At 42.4% G+C, this 12251-nt stretch overlaps 1 protein-coding gene across 1 annotated transcript in view; it reads left to right on the plus strand.

The window, feature by feature from the left end:
• The window catches only part of LOC146020580 (unconventional myosin-X-like), a 121945-nt gene that overhangs the window by 25506 nt on the left and 84188 nt on the right, over positions 1–12251 (plus strand). Inside the window, exon 3 of the mRNA XM_083153812.1 lies at positions 5676–5774. Within this exon, the coding sequence (XP_083009938.1) occupies positions 5676–5774 (99 nt within the window). The remainder of the gene's footprint in view (positions 1–5675; positions 5775–12251) is intronic.

Consider the following 12251-nt stretch of genomic DNA (forward strand, 5'->3'; position numbering starts at 1 on the left):
TCAGTTTCTTTGTAGGTCACTAAGTTATCCAATAATGATAACGCCACCCAATTGGTGCTGCATGATGCTGGAATGAAGAGACAAACACAAATGCATATGAAATACTCTTCTTCTTCAATATATTAACTTGTGACTCATACACACTGGGCTACTCTGAGCTGAAAGCAGCTCAGTTTTGTCTTCTCAGCTGCTTTCAGCTCAAAAGCCCTTCTGCTTCATTGCTGACCCGCCGCTCATCTGCTTGTATTACCAGTAAATGAGCGACAGGGCGGATGGCTTTCCAAAGCGTCCTTCTATGAAAAGTCGTCCACCCCGGGGAAAATTGCTAAAACAGGCGAAAACCACTCAGAGTGTAATCACTGAGCTATCCCCCCCCCCCCCCCCCTCACCCATCATTGCTGTCCATACATGCTGTGCAAAATCGCCCAGTGTGTATGGACCTTAAGTCCAAGAGAATTGTAAAGGTTTGGGCTACACTGAAAGAACGGGCAGTGCCATCCCTTTGGAAATTAGTCCCAGTAAGTAACTAACTATACAAATTTAGGTGTATGCAGCGCTAGATGTAATTAGTGCCTACATAAGGGATGTACAATAGCAATTATAAATTGTGCTTACTAAAGAAGCTGCTAGTGTGTGTACAGTAAGAGTTGCATATTTTGCATCCAGATATATGCAGGTTGGCACCAGTAACATAAATACCATACCCTCCAAAATTACTCATTCCATTTGGTACAAAATGCTCTGTTCCTGGACTTCCCTGCCAGTGACCGTTACAGATGTGAGCCTGCAGCACAGTCCAATATTCAAAAAGGGCAGCCACACCTACTGCCACCCAAACATCACTGTCCTGGACTCACTGGCAGTTGATGTGACCCCCCTTTTTGAATTTTGGACTGTGCTGGAGTCCAACCTCTGTAACTGCCACTGGCAGGGAAGTCCAGGAACAGAGCATCTTCTACCTAATGGAATGGGTCATGTTGGAGGGTATGAAATACCCGATTTTACATTAGGTATAAATCAGGGGCCAGTAGGTTTTTCTTTTTGATTGCATGTATTAGTTTATCCCCATATTACTGAAATCTACCATGCAAATTCCTGGTCTGTTTTGCAGAATAGCTCTTATGCCTCAAATACACTTAACGATATCTGGCCGATCTGCACGATTTCGATGGGTTGCGCTATTGATTGTGTGCACATTGTGAGGTATATCATGATGCGTGGTTCTGTGGGTCGAGAGGATGATCCTCAGATCATATGTGCTGCACATGGACTTTAATCCTATGCAATCACATCCAATACAAATGGCCCACACACCCAGTAGATGGAGGTGCCCCAAAGCAGAGATGTATTCGGACCCCTATGTTTTGGTTTTGGGTCTGTATTTGCTTTGTGATTGGTTTTGCCAAAATGCACTCACATGTTTTGCTTTTGGATCTGTATTTTGTTTTTTGTTTTAACTTGATGTAAGACTAATGCTGCTTTCCCACTGCAGACCAGTTTAAAGTACTGGTAATCTTAAATGGTATTTAAAACGGTATTAGCATTCCCACTGCAGCAGATTACCGTTTTAAGTACCATTCCCATTGCAGTGAACCGTGTAAAATGTACAGTGCCTAACCCCCCCCCCCCAGTGTAAAGAGTGCCTAATCCCCCCCCCCCCCCTGTACCTGCCCTGTGCCCCCACCTCCCCTCCCCTTGTACTTACCTGCACGGGGATGCAGGGCAGTGGGGAGGCAGCGGGGGTCCATGCAGGGTCAATGCGGGGTCCAGGCAATCCCAGTGCCTGATGAGAACTAGTAGTTCTCACTTTGCGCATATGTAATGAGCCTCTCATTACATATGCGCATATGTAATGAGCGGCTCTTTATTATGCACGTGCACTCATTACACATGCACAAAGTGAGAACTACTAGGTCTCATCAGGCACTGGGACTGCATGGAGGCTAAATAACGTTTAAGAGGCATTCCCGTTATTTTAACGTGTAGGACTCTGCTTTAAAAATGGGTTGAAATACCATTTAGCTTTAAACGGTATTTCAACTCTGGCACTTTCCCACTGCAGCCTTAAAACGGTAAATTGCGCTGAAAATCTGCAATTTACCTTTTTTAGCTGCAGTGGGAAAGGGGCATTAATCTAATATCACATACTTTGGGCCTTGTCTTCCTACAATATTATTAAACACAATAAAATTAATTTCCAGTCATTTTCTGTCAATTTTCAGCTCACAATTTTTTTTACCATTATTGGTGAAAGGCTGGCTGGCTAAACTACACAACAAAGCAGTGGAACAAACACACAAAAATCTCTATATATATCGGTCTAAAAATGTGTTACAAATTATTAATGCAAAGACCTTTCCCAATGTCCCCCAAAAATATAGCCTAGAAAGAAAAGAAAAGTGATGCAAGATGGAATTGTCCTTGGACCCTCCCACCTTCTTTTGTGAAGACCATGCACAGTTTAAAAAACAAGCGCTGCAGCGACAGGGGCTGACATTTTTGTAGCTTAAGTGCTTGGTTTGTTTGGGCCCATGCAAACCAATATTTTGGAAGGACTAAGGGCGGGATATATTAAGCTGAAAATGCGGTAAAACCTCAGTTTTACCGCATTTTTATATGTACTAAAACCCCTCCGCACCGTTACCGCCGGGCAGGGTATCCTCACCTTTTGGTGGCGATAGCCTCCTATGGGCTTCTTTTCACCGCCTCTGTAAGTTTGACCTGTGTGGACCCACACACAGATTTTGGACCCAGGTTGACCTGACTTTCCCCAGGTCCAAGATTTTGTGTAAAAGGGGTATTAGTGTGCAAAATGATAAACAAATTCACTAATTTGTACTCAAATTTAATATACTATATGCCTGTGCAACAGTAAAAGCACCTATTGGCATCAGCTGTGCACAACAGAAATCTTGGGGCCCTGTACACTGATATTTCTGGGGCCCGCCCCCCCATGTACTCCCAAACCAATACAACTATGAGCTCCTTAGTCTCCCCTACTCCCCGTGACTCTGTCTCCTGCTGCGGGCCTGCGACGAGAAGGCAGGTCAGGTAGCCGCAGATCGCAGAGAAGATCACCAGGAGAGGTGCCACACATGCGCAGTAAGGCTGTCCGTGTGCAGTGCCAGTGCAGGCAGGAGACAGCCGAGCGTTGAGCAGCTGCGGCAGCCTGCACTGCACTGGACACAAACAGGAGAGGCCCGGTGTGTGGCACAGAGGGAGGTCTGACGGGCGGGGTGGCAGCACGCATGGTAGACGGCCACGGGGGTCACAGGTGACAGTGCACACACAAAGCTAATACAGCGTACGGGCTGCGGCCAGGCTCTGAGGCCCTTCAGATCACCGGGGCCCATCACACTTGTCCTCCTTTACCCCCCCTGTCGCCGGCCCTGGCTGTGCATTCCCAAGTGGACAATTACAAGGGGTACGCTGGTTCAGCAAATTCTACTGTCATCCTATTATTGTTTTTGGCCAAGGCTTAACCAAAAAAAAACATGTTCCTCAGGTATGTATGTATCCATGTGGGGATCTTCATCTGTTCACCATTGTGTGACCACACCCTTACTGTACTCGGCACATGTTATCACACCCATTCCCTCCCCTCTCCCACCTGTCCAGTGCAGGTAGGCATATATGTCAGTATTATCCAATCTGCACAGGCGCGCATATGACCATTGTTTGAGCATTTACAAATGACAGGGCATATTTTTGTTTTGTCTCATAAAATGATTGCTGTAAAGCATCTAGAGAAGGACTGTGCAAATTCCTCATGTATTTCCCTGTGCACCCAACCCTTTCCCTCCAGTCATGTCTGTGTACTTGCCTGCAGCTTTCCAGCCCCCCTGCAGTAGTTGAGCGTGACTGGGCTTTATACTACAGTCCCTCAGCCTGGAGCACAATTTATGCTTGATTAGAGCCTCCACCCTGCTTCCTCCCAGTAACTGTCTGTGTGGTTCCGACACCTATTAATAGAGAATAATGAGATCACATCCAAGTAGTGAACCATCTGTCTTCCATGTTAGGGGAGGGGTCATACAGAGGACTGTAATTTCAGACTGTATTTGGGGAGGTTCAGGAGTGATGCCACCAGTTTCCTTCCCTTAGAACACCTCAGAGGGTGTGAAACGGTTACTGTGTTCCTTCCCTGAATGAAGGGTGATTTATGGGTGCACTGCTGAAGTACATTTATTAGTCAGATAGGTTATGCAAGGACAGAAATCCTCTTACATTTTTAGTCTTTATTAACATGTACACTTAGGATTGGGAAATGCTAAAATGTTCCTGTGGGATTTTTTTTTTTGGTAAGTCTATATAATTATGTCCTAAAATAGTGAATTTGTAAAGATGCAATTTGTACATAAAAGGACTGTCAATTACTGTAATTATAAAATATTTTATAATCCTGTCCATTAAAATGCTTATTATTCTTTATTTACCAAGTCCCAACCCATTAAATAGCGCTGTACTGTGAAGAGATCATAATACAAATGAATTGTAACATGACGATAAATGACATTGTTGCCTCTGCAGGTGGTTGTTCCTTTTACTGTAGGTCATCGCAGCATGCTCATTCCTCAGTCTATTTTTATGTACCACTAAGCGGCCACATTTCATAGAGCTCTGCGCTGGCGTGTGCAGGTGCATTAATCTAATAACATTGCTAATTCTGCATATGCTTATACATGGAATCAGCCTCTTGGGGGAACTTTGATGGAGATGAGAAACGGGGGCATGTTCCGGGCTATTGTGAGGTCTATTTGTAATAAAATTGTTATTTTGCAGGATTGTGCAGGAATGACATGTACTTCGGCAGAGCTGTCTGCTGGGGGGAGCCTGTAATATAAAAAGGGAGCCTGCACATTAATCTTCTGGAGGATTTTTAGCAGCAGTTCTGTAGGGTTTATCCATATGTATTTATGAAAATGCAGCCTATCCATTCACTAGGATGCAGCTCTAAGAAGTAGTGAACTCGCATGAGGTAGAAAATGGCTACCTTAGCTGGAATAATTTATTTGCGTTGAGTACAACTTGATGATTTCCCTAAGGAGCCAAGCAGTAGGGGTTAAGGGTATGTGGTGTATGACATAAGGGGTTTTAAATAATTTAAGTGTACTGTCTGCAGTTTTTCTGCACGCTCAGGAAATGAAAGACACTGTAAGAGCATTATTCTCCATTTGCTACACTGTAGGATCTGTGTGACTGTGACAAGCTGTCCATCATCCTGTCAGTCAGTTCCCAGAGGATGCAAGCATTCTAACCTTGCCCTAAAGAGAAAAATATTTGCATTCTTGTGCCTATTGCCTTGGCTGGATTATACCAATGATGACACCCTTCTATGACACCTCTATTGGAGCTGACGTTTTTTACCCAGAGGACACATCCTCTGTCCCCTGTGCCAGTCCTTCATGCGTTGTCGCAGAGCTGATATTAGTTGTATGACTTCTGAAATAAAATGGTCTCACAATTTGCATTTCCCCATGATGCAGCCTCCCACATGCTAACATTTTCACTTCTGGGCCTAGAACTGTGTGGCCAACAGTATATAATGGGTGCTTCTGTGGCAAGGCCCTGTAGCATGCTTAACAGATAGCCAGTGCTGCAGGACCACCTAAAGCAAAATATTACGGTCTTCACCTGCTATTACTAATCTCTCTTTGTCTCTGGTTGTGTTCTAGGGAAGCCGCGTGTGGCTGGTCGTAAATGGCAGCTTGGTTCCAGCTACTGTCACCTCCTGCAGCGATGGGGATGTCCTGTTCACCACTGACTATGGGCAAGTAAGTACAATAAAAAAGCAAATAAGGGGGTGATGTAACCATTTTCTGTGCACCATGGACTTTGTTTCCATGTTTATATTATATTAGTCTTTCTGAGACAGTCACCCTAAATATACATTGATTGTATCTTCCTTTATAGTAATATGACTATCCATTCCATACTAATCATTGATAAATATATCACGTGTGGATGTCTGCCTCCTGCAGAATGCAAGCAAAAATCTGTAGCAGCCAATTAAATAAACAAATTTGTATATGTTTTAGTAGAGCTAAGCTGGCAGATCTCTCGGTTATTATTATACAGGGATTTACAACATTGCAGATGATAATGGTGCGAGACGAGAGAATACAAGTGATGTTTGCCAATTTGCAGTGTATCACTCCATGTGCATGTAATTGTGCACTGACTTTTCGGCTTGTTATAATCCCTATTAAATGCAGGGATCTCTGTATGTAAGTAGGAGAGGACTTGGTGGTGTATTCACCGATTGTTCTGTTCTGTTCTTATTCTATAGTCTTCCATAATGCCCAATAATATATGTACTGTAGGAATTCATGTAAAAGTTGATCTTTATAATACCCTATTAACCATAAATGTCTAAAATTATAACCTGTTCATAAATGTTGAGTTCATATGTCATTCCTACCATGTTTATTAGAACTTGTGTTAAATATGTTTGTGTGTGTGTATATATGTATATGTGTGTGTATATATGTGTATGTGTAGTGTGTGTGTGTGTGTATATATATATATATATATATATATATATATATATATATATATAATTACCATTAGTTTTCTTAATTTGTTAGCTAGTATTGAGGGTGAGCCTGATAATACCATGATGGTTTGTTTGGATGTGTGCAGTCTAAATACATCCATCCCACATGAGGGTGGATTGTATGACCCACGAGCTCATTTAATGCTGAATACTTGGATGATGATGTATTGGATCATAAGCTGTTTCATATTATGATTTGATCTCACACTTAAGTGTAATTATTTTTTGTTTGATGGGTGCTAATACCTTCAACTCCGTGGTTGTGCTGTGGGGTCAGCGGTAGCACAGTCTTATGCAAATGTTTATATGTTTCAACAAGAAGAGTTATTTTTTGAATGACCCGCTAGTGAGTCAATATTTGTTTGCAAACACCCGCTACATCGATGATGTTTCAGAGAACAGTATTCGCGATTCTACTATTAAGTTTACATGTACATGGAGTGCATAGGTTGCTAATTTTTTAGATGTTGCTGTATATATTCAACCTGGTAAAACCTCTACAGAAGCATTCTTTAAAAATGTAGCTCACAATTTGTTTTTGATGGCATCTAGCCATCATCCGTCTGCTCTTAAAAAAAAAAAGTCTCCCTTTGTCCCAGATGCAAATTGTGAGGTTGATGAGTGATGCAAGTGGTCTCCCAGATGGATTGTATACCCTCATAGCCAAATTTGAGGCCAGGGGATATGACTGTTCGGTTCAAGTCTTGAAAATGACACTCGAGCACTGTGGTTTATTGTAAAATCCGATGCTGATCTAAAAAATGTGCAATCCGTGGCAGCTTTTAAGAGAGGACAGAACTTGAGGGATCGCCTGGTGAGAACAGATATTACTGGCCTAGGGTTGCCCAGAACACCCATTACATATATCAAACCACCAGGATGCTATAGTTGTTTTAATTGTGCAACTTGTCTCCATATAGTTAAATGCAAATCCTTCAAGCATCCCAATTCTGAAGTAATGTTTGACATAAGATCTGTCCTCATGTGCAGATCTACTCATGTTGTATACGTGATTGTGTGCCCGTGTGGGCTGCACTACGTGGGTCGCACCCGTATGGCCCTGCATAGATCAACTGTTAATCTTATGGTAGGTGGCAGGGAGATGGATCAATCTGTAGCATGCCACTTTAAACTACTGGATCACCCTTTGTCAGCTCTTAAATATTTTATGATCGATCAGGTTAGGGAATCCATGCGTGGCGGTGATAGGGTTAAGACCCTTCTCCACCTGGAAGCCCGGTGGATTTTCAGGCTGTATCCTAAAGGCCTGAATGATACATTTAATTTGGAATTTACTGCTTTGATATGCCTATTTTAAATAGATATTTAGGTTTTACTATACTCATCCTGCCTTTCCGAGTGCCGTTTTTTCTTTGTACATTATATGGACTTCTTCTTTTTTTCGGGCACCAGGGCCAGTCGGAACATGGATGTTGTGACTGCCAGCAGTCTTGTATGTATATGTGTATATGTATATATATATATATATATATATATATATATATATATATATATATATATATATATATATATATATATATATATATATATATATATATATATATATATAAAAAAAATTTGTACACCGCTATCTCTATCGTGTGGATCAAATGGCACTTACAATCCTCTTTGTGGGGTCCTTCTACGGTTCAAATCCGAAGCGATTTTATCGCTTTTTCATGATGATAATGCCTTATACATTTTAGCGAATAACGAGAGCATTTACTAGGCTTTCACTGTTGAAAAAGACAAACAAATTATTTAATGGGACATCTTTTTTTAAAAGGTTTTTGACAATGTTTCGGGCATCGCTGTGCCCTTTGTCAAGACCAGATGGCTGTAGTCGAAATCTCAGATCTGAATTACAAGGAGACAGTATGGACATATGTGCTACTATAATATATATGGTCAGTCCAGGAGGAAGGCTACCAAAGCCGAAACGGGCTTGTTGACTGCAAATATGGATGGGTGAATATGTTTGTGCCACATTACTTCTAAATATTTGTGAAAAATCAGTCCATGTACCAAGGACTATGAAGTAGTCAATATAATAAATGGATTCATTATTATCTATGAAAAAGATGGGCTGTCTGGTATATGTCTCATAAGGATATATAATACATATAAAAGTCACCTGCAGGACTTTGCACCCGTGGATATAACCATCAATGAGTGTGGTTTCTCTGGGTTGTATGTGCTACTATAATATGTATACAGTATGTATGCATTTGCTAATATAATATATCTATGCCCTATTTGTGCATTTTTCATTTAGCGTATGCTGCGATACTTGGGTATTGTTTTATAGCATTGGCTATTCACTATATCCCTGGGTTTTGCTTTCAGGAAGGAACTGCTGTGAGTGATAAATCCTGGCAGGAGAATGCGGCTGAGATAAGAGAGAAGGGGTCACTCTTTGTACAAAGACTCTGATTATTATTCCTCCTCTTCTCTTTTGCCGTTATGGCCTCCAGAAATTTGGCTTAAGCTGTCTGATCTCATGGATCCAGGACTAGATTTCCCATTGTTCCACCGTTGGTTCCTACTTTACTTAGTGCGTTAAGTCATTGATTCTGGATGAAGGCGGAAGTAAGACCGTAGACCAGCTGTCCACAGATGTGAATGTTATTGTAAGGGATGTTTCACATTCCTCAGTAAGACCCCGCGTGCTAAGATGTCGTTATTCACAAAAACTCCTACTAGGGGGGACTTCCAGTCTGCAGTCCAGACACAGGGTGCGTGTGTGCCCATGTACTTTCCGTGGGTGTGAATGCTGTCTGCGGGGATACTGGGACAGTTATTATGGGCCAGGATGTGGTTACTACTGCAAGGGATGAGGCAGAGATCATCCCTCTGACGTGATCAGACTGGGAAATCCTGAATTGACAGGAATTGCATTCATTTATGATCTATGCTTTAAAACAAGTTTGATTTTGTTACTTACAAAGGATCTTTACATCCCTAACCTATTTTGCTGGTAATATATTAAATGCTCATTTTGGGTTTGCATTGTCAGGCCTGCTAAGAAATAATGGTGCTCTGGACTGACACAATAGGCAGGCCCTACCACTAAACACTGGGGATTATTCTGGTTCGCTCCTTCTGGCAAATTCCTTCTTAAATGGACAAAACCATGTGCACTGCAGGTGGGGCAGATGTAACCTGTGTAGAGAGAATTGGATTTGGGGGGGGGAGTTATTTTGTTTCTGTGCAGGGAAAATACTGACTGCTTTATTTTTACACTGCAATATAGATCTCAATTTGAAGTAAAACCCCACCCAAATCTAATTCTCTCTGCACATGTTACATCTGCCCCACCTGCAGTGCACATGGTTTTGTCTATTTGAAAAGGAATTTGCCTGGAGTGAACCAGAATAACCCCCACTGTTCCTTAGAGAAACACACACCTGTACCATTCCTCACTGCTCCAGCCACTGCCCCCCCACTCCCTTCACCCCCCATCCCCCACAGCTTACCAATTAGAGGGGACAAGGGTGGCCGCATTGCACTCTAATCTAAATTGCTGCCACCTGTGACCCTTCTTATTCTGAGCCAGAGGCGGAACTACTATTGGTGCAACAGGTGCATTGTACCGGGGCCTCTGAGGACGAAGGGGCCCATTGCTGCCCAGACAAGCAGCTTGTACCCTTGTCACCCACTGGTGCGGGGCCTAAATTATACTTTTGCACCTGGGCCCACCATTCACAAGTTCCGCCACTGTTCTGAGCCCAGAACTGTAGTCCCAACCCTCCTCTGGTGCTGATGATGGCTCTGTGAATTGCTCAATGTCTGCCGGCTCCATTTGTTACTGATCTGTGCCCTTCGATGAATAAACGTTGTAAGTGTGCTGCCACTAGTTAAGCATGCTGAATAATGTATAATTTAATGGGCTATCTTTAGAACAGGAAATATTCCTTTCTAGAACATTAATTTTTAAAGGCACAGTTGATTATCTTTAGTAAACACTGTGGTGCCTGGTGCGATCGATTTGGCCACTGATATCGATTTGATTTGATTTAGGGTGCGATTTTAACTAACTTGCTATCAATTTGGACTATATAGTCATATGGTGGAATCATTTTTTTTATTAGGGCGGTAGGGGGATGTCCTCCTATTGGGGTAAATACACTATTGTGTATGGTGTGCCTGTGACCAATGTGTCATGTGTAGTCTGCTCATGGTGTTAACCCTACTCACAACATTCACTGGTATTCTGCCTGGTACAGCTCAGTATCCTCAGTGTCTCCTGGGAAATATGGATGTATCTGCAGTATAATGGGTGCAGGATGTGTAATACACAAGTTTCCCTGTCTCAGGGATCCCCATACTGCATACCCTGTACCCATAGACCATACTTGCCTCTGTAAAGATATTACCAGCACCATATTGCCAGAGGAGCTGCAGGAGACTCATGATGTTTCAGGTAGTCACCCACAAGGCAAATCCCCTTAATGTCATCCACCTTCTGATACCCCTTTAACATTGCAAGTGCCAGGTCAGCCCCAGGAGCAACCTGGCATTTGCAAGATGAAGCTCCCATCAGCGACCCAGCAATAAGCTGCGTCACGGACGTCACACGGAGGGTGGGCGGAGCTACAGCCAGTCAGTGGGGGCAAAGGAGGAGGCAGCACTTGAAACTGATGCTGCCTCCTCCCCAGAGGCAGAACTCTGGGAGGCAATGGAGTTATCTGCCGCCGGGCTCCTGCTCCCAAGGGGGCACCTCTCTTCCCCCTGGAAGTTTTAAATCAGTTATTTAAAAGCCATCAATATCACTTCTGTGGCTGAGTTCTGAAATATATATGTTTATCTATCTATCTATCTATCTATCTATCTAAACAGAAATATATATTTTATATAAGGTTAAATAGGGGTGTGTGTTTGTGTATGTGTGTGTTGGAAGTAATGCCAGTAATATATCTGTATGTTAGGTTTTTATTTTTTGGTGTAATAACCACTGGTGTGCTGGTCAGTACTGGAAATGCTTAAGAGATATGACCAGTATTGAGATGATATACTATATTTCATTGGTCTTAATCACTAGTCCATTCTATTTACAATGATCCCTCTGGGGTATTGCGAACATTAATATCACAGTTTGGGTTTATTTCATGCTTTGATCGTTTGCATGTGTTATCGCGCTAGCAGCTAATGTAATGTAATCTTCACCAGCCAGTCCAATTCTCAATGATCTCATCTTAGGTGTCACCTCCTGCGGTGGATCTGCTTGGAGCCTGTCATTTGCATGTCATTACCCATAATTCCTCAGTCACCTTTTTGGCTTTTTACTTGCTGTATACTACTTCATTAATTTAGTCATAGAGTATTGGCAAGTTAAAGGTTTGTTACATAATAGAGGTCATTGGTGATATGTTGTTAAACTCTGAAAGCCAAAGTGATATTGGGAATTTAACAGACACAAGAATAAAATCAGTCATTTTGTAATTATTAGACACTAGTTAAAAAGCTTATCACAATGACAGTCATTAGGGCCGGATTACTGGGGCAAGCAGTCTGTGGTTGGCTGGGGGACAGGACCATTGAATCATCATCATCAAATGTATGTTTACCATTTGATGACCGCAAACATCGGTATGCTGCTAACAAATGGTGAAATAAAATAAATAAATCGACATCACCGGATGTTGGCTGCCCGCCCTCTTCACGTACAGGGAACAATAAAAGCTAAGAGTGACCA

The sequence above is a fragment of the Crinia signifera genome, chromosome 7 (genome assembly GCF_055691185.1).
Source record: "Crinia signifera chromosome 7, ASM5569118v1, whole genome shotgun sequence".
In the NCBI taxonomy this organism is placed as follows: domain Eukaryota; kingdom Metazoa; phylum Chordata; class Amphibia; order Anura; family Myobatrachidae; genus Crinia; species Crinia signifera.